At 42.3% G+C, this 18226-nt stretch overlaps 1 protein-coding gene across 1 annotated transcript in view; it reads right to left on the reverse strand.

Moving 5' to 3' along the window:
- Positions 1-18226, reverse strand: part of RALGAPA2 (Ral GTPase activating protein catalytic subunit alpha 2) — a 207574-nt gene that overhangs the window by 80671 nt on the left and 108677 nt on the right. The window contains exons 17-20 of the mRNA XM_065893630.1: positions 15785-15985; positions 14263-14399; positions 9439-9529; positions 7914-8090 (exon numbers count right to left, since the gene is read on the reverse strand). Coding sequence (XP_065749702.1) covers positions 7914-8090; positions 9439-9529; positions 14263-14399; positions 15785-15985 — 606 coding nt within the window. The remainder of the gene's footprint in view (positions 1-7913; positions 8091-9438; positions 9530-14262; positions 14400-15784; positions 15986-18226) is intronic.

Consider the following 18226-nt stretch of genomic DNA (forward strand, 5'->3'; position numbering starts at 1 on the left):
CTCTGTTCCCTTTTTCACTCCCAATATTTTTTCCTTGATCTGTCTTGCCTATTTGTCTATTTTATTCATGTTTTTAAAGAGTGGTCTTTGTTTTCTCTATTGCTTTCTAGTATATGTTATGTACTTAGCTTTACTAGTTCCTTTTTTGTCAACTTCTGTATATTATTCTGCTGCCATTCTTTTCCTAATTTTTTGAATAAGACATTGAATAAATTAGTGTCTTTTGCTTCTAGTGTACACACCTAAGGCCACGTATTTTCCTCCATATCAGTACTCAGCTACATTTCGCTGTAGTCAATTTGAAATATTTTCCAGTTCACAATTTGATTTCTTTTTGGACTTAATTTATTTGAAATGCAGTTTTAGTTTTTTAATGTCATTTTCTTCTCTTTTCTTTTTGTTCTTCTGAATTTATTTCACCATATTCATGGAATGTAATACAGTTTCAAATCATGGACATGTTGAGGCTTGCTTAATGATCTAACTGGTCAATTTCTGTAACTGTTCCATGTGCTTTAAAAAAAAAATCTCAGGTATTTTTAAATTAAGTTCAAAAAATTTTATACATATAGATCTACATTCAATCAAGATTAATTGTATTGTGTAAATCTTCTCTATTTTAATATTTTTTCTGCTTAACTCATCTATTAATGAGAGCTGATATTAAAATTTCCTACTATGATTATGGTTTTATCAGTAGTTCCTAGTAATTCTGTCAAATTTTGCTTCATATATATCTGGAGGCTATGAAGTTCATATAAATTCAGAATTATTGCTGTCACTAATAAATGACTTCTGCTTTAAAGTTTATGTGACTGACATACACAGAGCTACACCCCTGGTCCACCTTTCTTCCTATGTATCAATGTGTTTATTTATTTACTTAGGATCTCCCTGTACATTATGCATTAGGGGTACCTCTGGTAAACATCATATAGCTGGATTTTATGTCTTCAACCTAACGCAAGAGTTTCTGAATTGAATTGCAAGTTTAAATTGTTTATTTTTATTGTAGCTGCTGATTTATTTGATTTTTATCTCTCACATCTTACTTTTGGCTTTCCGTTTAAGTCACCTCTGCTTTGCTTCTCTTTTGAATCTTTGGAGGGGGTTTAAAGAGCTGTGTCCCACCCAGACACAGTGGCAACCATTAACCACCGCTGAGCGTCATCTTGGGTGCATATATTGCTGGGGCCTAACCATAGAAACCGGAGCACAGTCTACGGATGCGAGGAGCTCAAGTAGAGGGATGAGCAGAGCCGGCAAGGACCAGGAGGAGTGGGTGGAGGAGGGACCAGGGCAAATCCAGGGCGGGCTCCGCGCGCTTCCCGCACTGTGCCCGAGACAGCTGCTGACAGCTTATTATCAATATATTCATTATGGAAAGATGCCAAGACCCTGAAACAGAGGATTTGATACGGATGGTACATGTTGTCATGGACAGATCTTCCCAAATCCAGGAGCACTGTTCCTTCTTAGAGCAAAACACATCTGTATTTCCCACATCCATATCATACAATCAACTGACGTGACACAGATAATCCAAGCCGGAATCCCACACAGTGTGCCTGCATAGACAGCAAAAGCCTAATTATGGCCCTTCTGGGCTCTCAGACTGACTTTTACAAAACCTCAGAAGACAGGCTCGACCTCCTCACATTTACTCTGTAAAATGCATGCAGTATCAAGCATCTGACAGTCCAAGAAGGTTTGCTGAAGCTTCAAATGAACCTTACAAACCAACCTAAGCTCCCAAGTGAACAAGCAGCATGATACAGCATTTATTTTTCTCAAGAAGAATGAGAAAAATTCTCATCCATGAGTCTTTAATTCCTTGAGGGGTAAAAAAAGTAAGGGAACTCAGTGACTTAGAGCTTTGCTCCATCCCCAACCATCACCCCCAAAATGCAGCCATCTGAGGTGGAGATTAGCCTCCAGCCTTCTAGTCAGGCTGGGACTTCCCTTGAGTGACAGCTCCAAGTAAACAGAGTTCAGGTGTCTTATCACCTACACCTCCCTGCTACCTGCCAGCAAACACATTCTCAGTTATGGAAGGATCCCCCCCTCCAAAAAAAGAATCTGTTTCAATACTGCTTTGCTCTCAGAAAAATGTATTCCTCAGTGATAAAATTCTAGGTAGCATCCCCCATCACATTATCACAATACAGGGAGTCTTTTCGAGGTATTTGAAACGACTGCATGCTCAATATTACTGTGAAAAAAATTTTTTAATGAGTTGAAATGTTTTTACCCAAAATTATTCCACTCATGGCATAAGTAACAGAACAGATGCTGACATTTTGCATGTAGATGGTTCCTCAGTGAGGCAGCACTTAGTTAAGAACCGAGATTTGAGAGATTTCTGAAAATTTCATGTTCACCTTAAAAACACCAAACACTTAGTTCATTTTCTTTTTCATGAGCAAGCTAGTATGCTAGCCTAGCAGCTTTTTGTTCCATTATTATTAAATGCTATAGAGACATTAACATTTTTTTGTTGTTGTTAAAGTAGGAAGTCTTGCAAACAGATAAAAGTTATATCATCTTTCTCCCAACACATACAGGACTTTAATACAGGAGCAATCTAAAGTTCAGAACTTTGCAAATATGCAAAAGATTTTAGCCATGAGATAAGTCTTGGTAATCAGTAAAACACGCACTTAGGACCCAAGGGTGACTTCACACAGCAGCAGTCTCCTGTAGGTTTGGTGGAAGGTTGATGAAACATAGCTGGTGCTTTGGAAATGATTTTCCTTTTTTTTTTTTTTTTTGCGGTACGCGGGCCTCTCACTGTTGTGGCCTTTCCCATTGCGGAGCACAGGCTCCGGATACACAGGCTCAGCAGCCATGGCGCATGGGCCCAGCCACTCCACAGCATGTGGGATCTTCCCGGACCGGGGCACGAACCCGTGTCCCCTGCATCGGCAGGCGGACTCTCAACCACTGCACCACCAGGGAAGCCCAATGATTTTCCCTTTTGAGTTGAAAACTTAACCAAAGGCACAAACCCAAAGGCTCAACAGAAACACCTTAATTCTGGGACCAGAAAAATTAGGCCTAGACTTTTGATTAAAAGCGGAGAAGACACAGGTTGGCACTCTGCTGACCATCACTGCCGCCTGACCCTCTTTCTCCTTCCTCATCTGCTTCCCAGGCACACGCAACATTCATGTTAAAGATTACAAAGGAGAGCAAGCAACCCCACGGTACTTCTCATCGTTATTTTTCTTTAGAAAGTTTTATGTTTTCAAAATAGATCAAAGCCTGGTGGAAATGCCAAAAATGTCTGCAACGGCAGATGGTGCCGACACACCATTCCTGTGAATGCTTTTGGTGGCAGGTAACAGTGATAATTAAAAGCACAAGTTATAATTAAAAGCAGAAATGGTCAAAGGATTTCGATAACAACATCTAGAGGCAGGGCTGTGATAAATATACTAAACAAGAGACTTGGAAACGCAATTGTACATATTTTTTATTATCAAAAAAGGTTAAAATTTCATTGCTGTTTTTAGCTAACTCAAACAACAGCCTGCAGCTTAAAGCTTATTCATTCACTGATTCAAGTATTTACTGACTATTCCTCCCCTGCTATGTAGTGTCCTGGGAGCCAAGAATCAGCTGTGAACATGACCAGTGAGCAATGACCAATGACAATCCCGCCCCTGAAGCTTACCTTTCAACGGTGGGGGGGGGGGGGGAACACCACTGACCTTTTTCCCCAACTAAAGCAAAATGCTGAAAACCACTTCTTACTGAACTTTATCTTAAAACGTATCAGCGATTTGACAGGCACCTGGAAGGAGCAACAGAGCTGGCCCTTACCTGCAGCATTCTGCTAACCCTGAGTTCTTAAAGTTTCTCTGACAATGAAAAGGAAGTTTTCCTTATGCTGAAGTTGAATTAGTAACTGACACGTTTCTTATGGTTAGCTTTTTTTTTTTTCCATCCCATTTAATAAAGCCTTCCCTACCCCAAGGTCTTAGACATATTTTTAGAGGATATTTTCTTCCAAAAGTTCTTAAGTTTTCCTTTCCACATTTAAGTATTTTATCCATAGGGACCTGGCTGTGGGCAAGGTGGGAGGTAGGGAATCTGTCCCATTTTCTGCCCTGTGGCTAAATATTGTCCCACAGGCCTTTGTGGGGGCAGTCCATTCTTCCCTTGTCAGACCTGGAATGCTGTCTCTTTCGTGTATCATGACTCCGTGCCTGTGTGGATCCAGTATGCATTTTATACTCCATTCCCTTAGTCTATTTGTCTATCCCTGTGATTAAAACTCCTTTTAAATAAATCACATAGCACTTATTGCATTATTTGTCCTTATCAGGATAAATGTCTTATTTTTGGTAAGCTCGTAAGTCAGTCATGGCTATGACTTATTCATCTTTTTATTTCTTATAGCATCAAATTCAGTATTTCTAGACTATAAGCTTATTTGCTAAATAAGAGATGAGGTCAACAGCAATACTGATTCTTACCTATGGAATCAAAAATACTCCCCCCCTAGAAAATCATAAGCTCAACAGAACAAAACTTATGCACGAGTCAACTCTAATTTCTTGTTTTCGGTATTCTTGACGCTCTGGCATCTGGGGCCTCCTTGACCAGGAAGGGACTGCCCATCCCAGGGTTAGTTAATTCCTAGAGATAGCAAACAACTCCCCAGGGAGTGGGTCTTCCACATGCAAACCCCACAATCCCAAACCCAGGCCTCCCACCTACCTCCTCTGTCCAGCTCTTGCTATCAAGGGGATGTCCCTGTGCCCTCATCACCATGGGGTCCGGCACCAGGCAACCAGGGCCAGTGTCTGTGCTCTAGGGTCTGCTGAAATTATACCAACTAGCCGCTCCTGAGTCTGCATAGCCTGCCTTGCCTTCCCTTTCCCGTGCAAACGACAGTAAAGGCTGTTGCCCACGCTTTCCCCTCTCTTCCTGCCCCTAACCCTTGTGCCTCCTCATGTGCCCCCCTGCATGGCATGTCGTGCCCCTATTTCTATAAACTTCTTCCTTCATGACAATCATCTCCATGTCTTGCCATACAAATCCCAGCACATTGTGAAACAATCCACCATAAATTTAGCTGTTATTCTCAGAAAACATGAAATGATTTAAATAAGAAAGCAAATATAAAACTGAACTGTTAGCTTGCCAATGATAAAGGAATTTAAGATTTTGGAAGCAGTTTACTATTCTAAGCATTTGATAACTGGTAGGATTATTCAACGAGAAACAGAGACACACTCAAATTGTTGGATCACTCTCTTTGTGTGTCCTGGAGATCAGGGTAACATGAGTTTTATTTTGTCCATTTATGAAGAAATTGTTCTCCTAAGAACAGAAAGTTAAATTCAGAACTGCGATAATCCTTAAACCTTATCATATTACGGTTTGTCCTTTTCACAGATGACAAGATGAACTATTGAACTGAGTGTACTGATTCTCGATATTAGAATTTCAAAGAAGAACTAAGTATCTGGAGGAGTTAATCACAACAGAGAGTGCATCATATAAAATTACCTCACACGAGTTTATTAGATTGAGCGGTCCCATGCACACTCTGAGATGGGATCAGAACTAATCTTTCCAGAGGACAGACAAAAGACGTAATCACCCCATTTTCTTTCCTTTCAATAAAACTAATTAAAACTAGTCCTTGTTTAAGTAAATTCAACTTACTGAAAATTCAGTATCGCCTTTGATAGTACCACGAAGATGATTTCCGTTGGACAATCTGTATATTGGACCCAAAGAAGCCATTTATTCCACAAATGTGTTAATAATTCTCAAATAGTTCAGAGGGGTTTGCAGCTGTAATTTTAACAGCAGCGTAGAAGAAAGGAGCAGGCACAGCGCTGCATCTGGAGTCAGAACACTTTGGAAGCCAGTTCCAACTCCGGCACTTACTCCCCAGCGAGACAACACAATTTCTCTGGGTCTCAGCTTCTCCATCCCTAGAACAGAATTTGTATGACTTGGTCTGCTTACCATAAAAATCAAAGAGGATGCCTCAAAGTTCCTTGTAAACTGTTAAATCCCTTATAAGTTTATGGTATTATTATTCAAAATCATTATACATGTCTATGTAGCGCTATATATATGAAGAATTTTAAATCATTTCCAAAAGAACCACACATTTGAGAAGCACAAATTATCAATACTACCCAATAATTTATAAAAGTCAGCACATGGCTTTGCCAATCATTCTCTCATTGATTTTGCAAGGCTTCTACCATTGGCAGATGTGAATACTTAGACCAAAAATGTCCACTATCTCTTAAGGACGGCATATACAGCATTATAAGGTAATGCGTTACTCATTTACAGTTAACTGGTTTGTTTTTCTCTGCTCGTGTTTCTAGTCTTAAATAATCTTAATCTTAAACATTAAGATTATTCTCCTTGGTCTTATCTACCTCATAGATAAAAGATTTTATCCAACACTAAGTTTTACCCAAAACTAAATTTTACGAAGTTTTTATGTTACTCCGTTAGGAACTTCCAAAAACATCAGGGACTGGTTAAATTTTATATCGTAATTAGTGAAAACCAGTTTGCCTGGTTAAAAAAAACAAAAACAAAAAACTAAGTTCAAAGTTTTGCCTTGACTTCTCATTTTAAGATGGTTTTTAGCATTTTAATACCACTTTTTAGGCAACATGTGCTTTGTGGCTTGCTGTTGTTCTCATCAAGGACGCCTATGGATGCAGGAATGCAGTGGGCCAGGAGGGAAGTGGCGGTGGTCGGCATCGCCCTCGCTGAGCTCCTCGGAACACTAGTCTCTCCTGACACTTAGCAAAACAAAGCAAAACAGAAACCCAACTTCTCTTGGTGTCCCCGTCCTCCCCTGTCACAAGGTAAGGGAACTGAGCCTTTAGAGGTTCACTTTCCCAGGGTCACAGGACGTGTGTGCGTGCGTGTGAAGAGCTAAGACTGCAGAGTGCTTCCACACACACTGCCCTGCGCTCTGGACTCAGGTGCTCAACTCATTGATTCCTGCAACGACCCATAATACAGACGATTCCTACCCCACTCTACAGAAAAGAAACTGAAGGACAGAAAGATTCACTGGCTCAAGGCCACCCTGCAATTCCTTGGCAGAGCCTGGATGCAGACCCAGAAAGTTCGGATCTGTAATCTATTCATGAATCTTAGAAATACAGATACTCAAGGGAAAAAAGTTGCAAAAATACAGAATATGACAACATTTTTCAAAAGCTTAAAACCGGAATTAAATGATGTAGTGTTTGAGGAGACAGATATTGTGGTAAAATTATAAAGAAGTTAAGGGCATGATTTTAGGAAGAACTGGGGACAGGGTCACAGGACGACGGGAGGGGAAGGACTTGAGAAGGGCCTGCTGGGGCCTCACTGGTGGGGCAGCTGTTCTACTTCTTACACGGGGTGCAGGTTTGCTGGTGTTCATTTGATTACCACAGTCCCTAACTTACACATGCCTCACAACTTACCTTGTATATATCAAACATTCTACAGTAAAGTTAAAGAAAATAGTAATCAATAAGCTATCCAAATTCTTTAACTTATCCTGGATTTAGGACACATGTCAGTTGGAAAAATCACTCTTCTCTGTTTCCAGAGTAAATCACATTTGGTCACGGATCGCAAAGCCTTGGCATGAATATCAGAGACCTCCTCCCATGGTGGACAGTGGGTGTCGGCATGGCAGGCCTCCTCCCTTTTAGACCACTGTTTCAGCACCCTCTCCACATAGGACTCTGCGAATTCACAATTGATTATGAACAGGGGGTTGGGGCCGGCGCACCCATGTGGGAGGAGGGAGCCCCCATCATCATTGTGCTGAGGGACCCCTAGAGGTCTTGCAACTGGCAAACCCTGGGATCTCCCAACCGGTGTTAGCACCGGCACCTCTTTTCAAAGACGCAGTTGGTTACCTGTGAGGTTGGAAGCATCCGTGGGACTGAGTTGTAACCAGTGGCGGGCATCGGAGTCAGTCACAGCATCCGTGGGCGTGCTCAGTTCCGGGTCTTCCTCGCAGATCTGCCACGGGCTCAGGGACAGCTCTGCCTCGGTGTTGCAGCCCAGAGCAGGGTCACTGCTGACACTGTCACCTGGCACAATGGGAGACACAGTCTGAGACAGCCAAGAGCAAGGAACCAGCATGTCCACAATCCCAGCACACAGGGAACTAAGCAGCTGTCCCAGCAGGAATCGTTCTCAGGACAGAGGCTCAAAAGGTGCCTGCATGGGGCTCCTGGTCAATGAAACAGAGGTTCCAGGCGTGGGGCACAAGCAGTCCTTATGGGCTGTGCCACCTACAGCCCAAGCCGCACCCTATTCAGGGGTCTTAACTGAGTTCCCCCAGGTACGGAGATGATCACCTCGAGTTCTTACGCTTTCTACCCTGACTTATTCAACTACAAAATGGGGGTGGGTGGAGGAGGGGAGGGGAATTGATTCCACCACAGAAGCGAGTTTATTCTGGCAGGCTGAAGAGCCCGAGGATGCCTTCCACCTCATGCCTGATGTCTAGACTTGAACCTGGGGTGAATCACCCAGGATTACCAGGGGATGAGGGGTCCCACACAAAAGGTTTTCTTCAATAGAGACTCTCCCCTTTAAACACTAAAAAGTTCTAATTTGTCATGATACAAGGATGCTTTCAAAGGCTGTGAAGCCTCACAGGACTATTCAGTCTGACGCAGAATAGACCCAGCCAGCCTGCCCCCCAAATCCCGTCTGCTCCACAAGGACTCGGGGTGTCTGCCCTCTCTGCCTGCAGCTCTGCCGGCTGCGTTTCGATCTGCCGCTGACGGTCCCCCATCCCTGCCGCTTCTAATCTGCTGTCCGCTCTTCACCTGCAGAGAACTGACAGGTGTCTCAGTCCCCAACCTGCTAGATCCCTAACTTTGACTGCCCCAGGACTCTAGAAGGTGGAGCCTAAGAGGCCCTGCTCCGCCCTCCACCAGGATCTGCCAAGAAGGAGGGGCCCTGGCAGTGGACCTCAGGGAAGCGGAGTATCAGGGACTGCGTTTCACAGTATGTGATGGTACGTCTCAGCATCCCAGTCAGATTTTATTTTTTAAACACTTATGCCATTGACTTCAAGGTACTTCTGAAGCTTTTGCTCCTAACCTGGGGAAACTTTCTGGGGAAGGCCATTTTTCCTTCTGGGTCTGTCTGCTCACCCAGACATCAACCTTGGTTGTGCTTCTCACCTGGAGAAAGTCCCAGGGCTGGAAAGACAGGCCTCGAAGGTATAGGCAACTGACTGGATCTATTCAACTGTAGGTATGCACTAACCACCCATCATCCTGGGATCCCAGGAACAAAGATGTCCCATCTCACAACCACGTGTCTTCAGATGATAAGACATCATTCGAGTTAGAAAGTCAAAAGGGAACAAAATGCAGCCTCGCCGAAGCTGGAGGAACACAGACCACATTTGCTGGCACTTACTCTTCTGTCTCCCTCTGTATCTTCCTTGCGTCTGCTGCAAATCATCTTTCAAATCCAATTCAGCGGGGCTGCTGCTTCTTCGTACTGAGATCTTCAGACAGAAAGAAATATTGCATTTGGTACAGGGAAGTTTTCATTTTTATAAGACCGGTAAGTTTCTAGTCCACATTTCTAAAGAAAAAGAAACAAACAATAATAACGGGCAACAAAAAAAACTGAATGACGTTTTGCATTGGAAGGATACGGGTTCACAAATTACTATAACTGAATTATAAATTACACAAGACCTGAAATTTAAGGCTTCTACTTTGTCAGTTGACATCCAATTAAAATGGTCTACTGAGGAGGGGTGCCAAGTTATATGGAAATCGTTTATTTTGAAATTCTACTTGTACCTCTGCTCTGGCACACATGGATAACGGATACAATCCTCCAGGAAGCCTAAGTCCCCGTGGATGGCCAGGGTGCTAGCAGGGAAGGCAGAAACTCCACCCAGACTCCCAAAGGTCATTCAGTGCTTCCCTTGTTATGTGTGCAGCAGGCTTTCCTGAGCACCGCTCAGCACCGGACCGTGGTTTAAAAACAGGGGACTAGAACACTGTGAGGCAATTCGCATCCACTACAATTTACATAACTGGCTTGGAAAGACAAAACATACACAAATTACACAAAACGGTTACAATGCAGAGTAGCAAAATATGCGAGTCAACTTTCTCTAAAAGGTTTGCAGAATAAAGCATTACCTTGATCGGCTCACAGTGACAGTAGCTGTTCAAGAAGCAACAGACATGAGGTGGTAGAGAGAAGGCAGGAGGGGACTCAGGGCAGGAAGCACTGAGGAATCAGCAAGTTCTATGTGCAGGAAAAGAAGCCGATTATAGCAGGCCATGCAGGGCAGTCAGGTGAAAATGGTAGGAAGAAAATGCGACCACCTTCTACAAAGAGGCAGCTGCCAGTGGGCTGCCAACATCAGGCTTAGGAATTTCAACCCAGTATTGACAAAATGAGCAACTGTCTGTTCCAGACAATAGCTTATTGTGATTAAAAACAAAACGAGAAAGGTAAGTCGAGCAGCTATCTGCAGGACAGAGTTAAGAAGTTGCTATGGAACTGTTACAGTGACCCAGGAGTGAGCAGATAAGGCTTTTGATGGTAGAAAAGGAGAAGAAAAGATAAATTTAAAAATGCTGCAGAATGACAGTCAAGAGCTTATATGAGAGCTTATATAAGAGTTGTACATGGGAGTGGAAGTTTAATCACAAAAGGATATGAATCTAGGGGACCATGAGAATGATGGTGACGAAGGAAAGAAGGAAAGAAGGGAGAGAGGGAGGGAGGGAGGGAGAAAGGAAGGGAGGGAGGATGGACGGATGGACAGACAATGGATAGAGGAACTTGAGAAAGTTTCTGATATTTTAATTTTCATCTTTGGGCTGAATATCTAAAGGGAATGTGCTATAAGCGTGCAACAAAAATCCACGACTGGTGAGATGGAGGATACAGCCAAAAATGAAGATGTATATCTAAGGCCCTCCAGTTCAGAGTATACCAAAAACATGGGATTCGATGAGCCAACTAAAGGAATGAATATTAAACAAGCAAACACATGAAAAGGGGGGACTAAGATGTATAATTAAAGGACAGAATAATTATTAAGCTAAAACACAGAAGTAGGTCATAAATATTTAGAAGATTAACAGTATACGAAAAAAATATTACTCAGCCTTAAGGAAGGATAATCTATGTCTAATATGACAGTGGAAATATACGCAGGATACTTCCTTAATTGAAAAGCAGAATGTGGGCTCTTCTGCTTCTGATTCTCTGAGAGATGAAATATCCTCCAACTACAGAACTAGAACCTACATAAAAATTTGGGGCTCACAGGAAGGAAATCCACACCCTCTCCCTACCCCACAAAGCAAACTGAAACCAGGGCAGTGAGATGGGGCTACTTTAGGGGTAAATCTAATGTTACCACTCCCCGTGGCAAAAGGACCAAGAGTCCAGGATTAATAGCACTCCCTGTTTCCTGGAAGAAACAAATGAAAATGTTGCCCTGGTGAAACTTCATCACTTCAGATATCCAGGTTTTCTGTAGATTCAGATGAGCCAGGTAGGAACTCACAATCAAAGATCACCAAACAGCAAAGGAAATAAATAAACCACCATGCACAAGAGTCTCAGAAACAACAAATATCAGACTGATTTCAGATAATGATAAAGAATTTAGAATAAAATAATCTGTGATTATTTTAAAGGAATAAAATATGGCAATCACAAAAATGAGCAAGCAACAAGAGATTATGAGAGATTGCAAGATACACTTGAAAAGAATTAACCTGAACTTGCAGAAGCAAAAGGTATAAGTGTTGAACCAAAATACTGAATGAAAGTATTAAACAGCAGACTATTTATGAGTAAGGAGAGAATTATTGAACTGAGTGAAGATCTGATGAACTACCCAGAATGCACCCACATAGCCAAGGAGAATGGAAAATATGGAAGGGGGCTTGAGAGACATGGAAGACAGAATGAGGTCTAAATATATTTCTACCCAGAATTCCAGAAGGAAAGAGCCAGAGAGAACAAAAAAGAGGCAATATTTGAAGAAATGGTTACCAAGAATTTTCCAGAAGCAATGGAAACAAGTACTCAAAGACACATGGCACATATACCATATCCAAAACAGAGCAAACGTATAGACCAAAAGAAAATGCACCTAAATATACTGTGGTGAAACTGAAGGACAAGGATGAAGAACAACAAATAGACAGGATGAACAGAAGACCTCTCAACAGCAACAATGAAAGACAAAAGATAGTAGAAAAATAGCTTCCATTAGAAGGGGTGGGAGGAAGGAAAAAGGAAGTGCGGGGACTATGGTAATTAAGACAGAGAAACAAAGAAACCAATGATTCAAGAAGCACCAAAATAAAGCCTTACACATCTGGGAAGCAGTATATATGAGAGAAAGGTAGCATTCAGATTAATAAAGGAAAAATGAATTCAATATACGGGACCCAGAAGTGGATATACATGTGGGGAAAGAAAAATGAAATTGGATCCCCACCTCACTCCATAAATATCAACTCTAGGTAGCTGAAAGACTTAAATGTATAAAGCAAAACTGAAACACTTATAAATACAAGGTAAATACTTTTATCCCTGTGCAGTTGATATTTTAAAATTTTCATAAAACATAACCACAAAAATGATAACCAAGAATATCAAAATTAAGAACTTCTGTTCATCAAAAGACAACATAGAGAAAGTGAAAATATATGCCAGACACTGGAAGAAGATATTTGCCAGAAACATACCAACATAGGATCAGTATTCAGATTATATAAAGAATTAGTACAAATAAAAGAGAAAAAGACAAAGAAATCAATAGGAAAATGGAAAAGACATCAGTAGGCATTCAACAGATGAAAGACATACGGCCAATCGACATAAGGAAAGATTTTAAACTTTATTAGTAATTTGAGAAATGCAAAATAAAACGAGATCCCATTTCCACCCACCTGACTCAAAAGATTTAAAATCTGACGATAGTAAGTGTTGACAAGAATGTGGATGAATGGTAACTCTACACACCGCTGGTACATAAGTGGTACAATCACTTTGGAAAAAGACACATTCTTTTGTAAAGGACAACATTATGCTGCTCTGTGACTCATCAATTCCACTCACATTCTTGATGAAGGATGTACATAGCTTCATTTTTCATTTAAAAAAAAGTGAAACAATCTAAATGTCTGTCAACAAGAGAATGGGAAAGTAGGTTGTGGTCTATTCACGGTGGAGTATCATACAGCACAGAAAGCAATGAACTAGGGCTACGTGCTGCAATGTGGACTTAGAAATACATAATAATGAGTGAACAAAGCAATAATACCACTTTCATAAAGTTTAAAAATAAGGAAAACTAAAGGACATATTGTTTGGAGATGCATACATTTTGAGCAAAACTATAGAGCAAAGCAAGGACACAATAAACACAAAGCCAACAGAAAGCTGCTCTCTGAGGGACCAGGATGAAGCCCACAGGCCACGGCAACAACACTGCAGATATTCTAGTTCCTAAGCTGGTGGTGAGCCTCTGGGTGTTTATCTGATTATTGAAATATACACATATAATATACATATACATATGGAATGTGCAAACTGGTATATGTCCTTTACAGAAATGAAGACAGAGGAAATTTAACACTCATTAGCTTCCAGGCAGGGCAGAGTAGGGAGAGACTTTCTTTGTTTATTTTGTACCTTTCAGTGATGTCTGAGTTTTCTATTCATATATACTAATCTTAGAAAATGAATAAATAGGAATTATCTGCATGAATGAGTTAGGGTTACTTTTTCATTTTCTTCTTTATACTTTAAAGTTGTGTTTTAAAAAAATAAATGCTATTTTAGATTAAAAAAAAAAAGAAACTGTAACAGATCTTTGCAGCATCTCACTTATCTAGGAACTCATGTCAGGTGGAGGCTACAACCTAAAGTTATATCAGGAATAGGGAATCTGAACGTTTGTTTGAAGGTAAGGATGCTCCTTAAAAATAGAAAGGGCACATACAGACCAGATGGTAAATTCTGTTTTCATGTTTATTTTTTCCCTAGTTTTGTAATTTGACTGTAATTTTACATAGAAAGTAGGCAAGGCTTTAAAAGGCCTCAAGGTCATTTGGCCCTAAAACACATCCAAATGGAAAAAAGTTTTAAAAGATAGCATCACACCACTATTAAATTTATGTATTGTGCCAATAATTTGTATGTTTATTTTTAATGATAAATGGATATATTTTGAAAAGATCTTACTGTTATTCCTTCATGTTCTTTCTTCTCATGTCCTTTGTTCTCCTGAACAGGCCTGGGCTCTGAAGAACTCACATTCTGTGCATTTTCTACCTTTTGACCTAGAGATTTGGGAGAGGGGAGAATCAACAGCAGGAATACTTCAGATGGTAAAACTGGAAAAGGTTTTTATACGTAGGTAATTATTAAATTTAAGTATCCTAAGATATACAAAAGAGAGAGATCTGGGCCCAGCACACTGGTAGCCTATGGATCACGTCTGCTCCATAGACCTGGTCTCTGACGCACAGACAGCTTCACTGTCTTGGGTTACGTTACCCAGGGGGCAGGCAACAAGGCCTGTCCCAGAGCCTCGGGGAAGGGGTCTCAGACAAGAGCTGCCTGAGTCAGCCAGGCAAGCTGAAGGGGACAGGAAGCAGTGAGGTGGCTCAGCGTTGCTGGCGAGAGAAATAACCAGTGTCAGTAATAAAAAAGGGAATATCACCACCAAGCCTGCAAAAGGTAATTTAAAAGATCACATTCTATGAGTAGTCTGGGGCCAATAAATTTGAAAAAAAAAATCCATGAATTGAACAAATTCCTAGGAAAAAAACACAACTTATCCAAAAGAAAACAGGAAAAAGAAAATATGAATAGTCATAGTGATTTAAAAATTTGAATAGTACTTTAAAATCTTCCTAGAGGAAAACTCCAAGCAACCGATGGATTCTACCAAGTATTTAAGGGGGAAAAAAAAGTCATAATGATCTTACACAAAGACTTTTGGAGAAGAGAAAATCTTTCAGATAATACATTTCTCAAATTATTTTTATCGTATTTTCTTATCTCAAGAGGATTTCTAAGAGGGGATACTTCCTACGCATTTGATGAGGCTGGCATGACCCTGACATTAAGGACTAGGGGATGGCTGGGTTGATTTCTTCTCCAACCCATGAAACTAAATAAGTGTGTTCACTGTTGCAAGATACGTTTAAACATGTGCTTTCACTGTAAAATACATTAGTCACTGTTTACAGGTCTAACCATCTGCCTCTTTGCCCTCCACACCAGTTGCTGCTAAAAGCTGTTGGAGAAACTGTGTGGGTTAATGCTGTTACAAGTTATCATGTTCAACCTCAGCAGACTCTGCATGCTGCTAATAAACTTCTTCACGAGTCTGGTCAGCCTTCCATTCTCACTGTCGACGTTTCTCCTCGCAGCCCTTTCCTCACCCCTCACACCTCTCCTCCCTGCCTCCGCCCTAACTTGCTGCCCTCCCTCACCCGTGGTGAACATTCTCTACCTCCCACCCACTCCAGCCACTCTGGACTTTTTTCTAGTCCTCAAACATGCCACACTTGAAAAAAGTACACACACACACAGACACACACACACACACACACACACACACACACATAATTTGGATAAATAGATTAAAATAAGTAGTTAAAATATTTCATTGCCAGAAATCACATCCTTGCAAATCAACTTATAAATTCCCTTGACATAAATAGAGTAGAGTTAGGATAAATGTAGAAAGCCACACGACATGCAGCCCCTTCCCGGCCAGAATCTACGGTCCCGTGTGAGTAAGGGAAGCTGCTGGTACCCGGAGGGGCCTCTGAGCACAGTGGCTCCGTGACGTCAGGGCTGCTGCTGCTCCGAACCATTGGCTGCTGCTCGGCTGCTGCCAGGGGGCCGGATTCGGCTGCAGCTGCATTTTCCGGCTGCGGGCATTCTTCTACTTCTGTGGGCATTGACACAGAACATGCAGGGATGTATTTCAAGATTTTTCAAAATAATTTCACTACTTAAAACAACTGATTCTCAAAATCATAGTTTTAGACACTACTTTTTTCCACAAAAATTGTGCGGTAAGATCACTGTCTTTCACATCATAAAGTTTTCTACACTTGTTAACAGTACTATTCCACTCTGCAAAGCATTTTCTTTCAATCAAAGTGAAGAAAACAAGAAGGGAGAGCGAGCAGAATGGTTGAGAACTGTGAAAGTCATTGGAGTTTCAGGGACAGGCATGTCAAGGGAAGAGGGATCCGGGAGATGCGAGGGAAGGTCACTTACATGTGCAAGAGTGGGACATCACACGCGCGCGCACACACACACACACACACACCCTAAAGGAAGATAAAAAGAAATGGGAATTTCAACTTGATTATTCTTTTTAAGAGATAAATGTACAATTGTCTAAAATAAAATACTGTAATTATTTAATGACATTTCACCAAATGCAAGGTTGAATTAATCACTAAAGTACAAAAACGACCCATTGGTGTTTTTAGAGAATCAATAAATATATGTCATAAAATAGAAAACCACAGCTGAGCACTGACCACTGGGTGATCCCAGCTAGGGTATCTATGAACTATATTCCCCTAAAGAAGGGAAGTCCCTCCGAGCTCGTTTCTAAACTTCACGGTTCATTTTAATCTCCAAAGACAACCCAAGGTGCACCACCTCTCTGCAGCTCCGGAGTTCTATCATCCCTCTGCTCTGGCATTACCATCAGACTCCTAACTTGTGGCCTCAGAGAGGTCCCGCTACAAGAGAGATGCGACCGCGCCACTCCTCCTGCGGAGGCCCCAGGCCCCCATCACTGTCCGTCAGGCTTGCACTCCAGGGCCCCTAGAGGTCACCCCACAGGCTTGATCCCCCACCAGGAGCTCTCCCTCACTTTAGTCTTGAGCAGGCCCTGCCCACACAGCCCCTGCAGCTCCCCCCTTGAGGCTGACCTCCCCCAGGCCACCCAGGCACCCCTCCTGTAGGACGTGCCACGTGGTCCTTGCGTGTGACCCCCACCGCTGCCTGTGCCCCAGGCTCCACACTCCCCCGTGCAGTCACGGAACTCTACACCCAGATTTTCCCCAAATTTTCATCAGCTGAAGTTTTAGTCCTTTTAAAAAGGGACTCATCAAAATTCAGCCTTACCTGGAAGTGTCACCTGCTTCCTCACCTGAAATGCAACTCGCCACCAAGGTGCCCCCATTCTGTGTAACCCTTTCACCAGAGCCACAATCCAAAGGGCTGGTTGGCCCCAACCAGGAAGGTGTATGTAGGAAGGTTCTAAATATAACACGGAGGATTTCACCAAAGGACTGCTGCTTTTATTTTTACTATCCACATAAAAGCTCCATTTTTAAGTACACTGATACAAGTTACCAGGCCTCAAAACCGTGAGATGTGTGTGGTCCCTCGCTTATAATGCAGAGTCCTGGGCCACATTCTCCATTCAGATACTGATGGGAAGCTGGGCTTAGGGGACAAGCAGAGTAAGGGAAGGTGGCAGGAGCAGACAGACCCATTACAGCCCATTACAGCCTCGTCTTTCCAGGCTGTCTCTGCTCTTCCCTGCTCCTGAACAGCCACGAGAAACACCGGACATCCTAAGCGCTCTGGGATGCTCTGCCCAGCATCCCGGAGCAGAAACCAGCCCCCTCGGCTCTACTCCCAGACTCCTCAGCAGCAGGCAACAGAAGCCAGATGACCCCGCGGACCATCCTTCCCACTGTCTTCTTTCATTGTTTATTCTAGTTATGCAAGATACTGACACCTTCTGGGAAGGGTTTCTACTTGTTAATGAACCTGCTTGTAAATCCCAGTCAGCAGGTCAGCAGAGGGAGCCCAAGAGCTTCCTACTTCTCTAAAAGATAATTGGCACCCGCTGGTCTTTATGGACAGTGGGAAGAGTGGGTTTTATTCCCTTAAACGTGATGCCAAGAACTGGTAGATGTTGATTTCTGGCCTCTGAGCAGAAACAAATAAGAGCGGGGCCAACAGTGGCAGCATCATTTTCAAGATAAAGAACGACGCCATCTGGTGGGATGCAACAGAGCCACAGGACCACGGCTTCCAAACTCGAGTGTCCCCCCTGGTCCTCAGACAACAGACAGACGAAGAGCCTGCCATGGCCAGCTGGTCTGCCATCCCAACAGGCTGGCCTGATGTGGCTTTAATGCTCTGTTTTTGTAAA

Source organism: Phocoena phocoena, chromosome 15 (genome assembly GCF_963924675.1).
Source record: "Phocoena phocoena chromosome 15, mPhoPho1.1, whole genome shotgun sequence".
Classification (NCBI taxonomy): domain Eukaryota; kingdom Metazoa; phylum Chordata; class Mammalia; order Artiodactyla; family Phocoenidae; genus Phocoena; species Phocoena phocoena.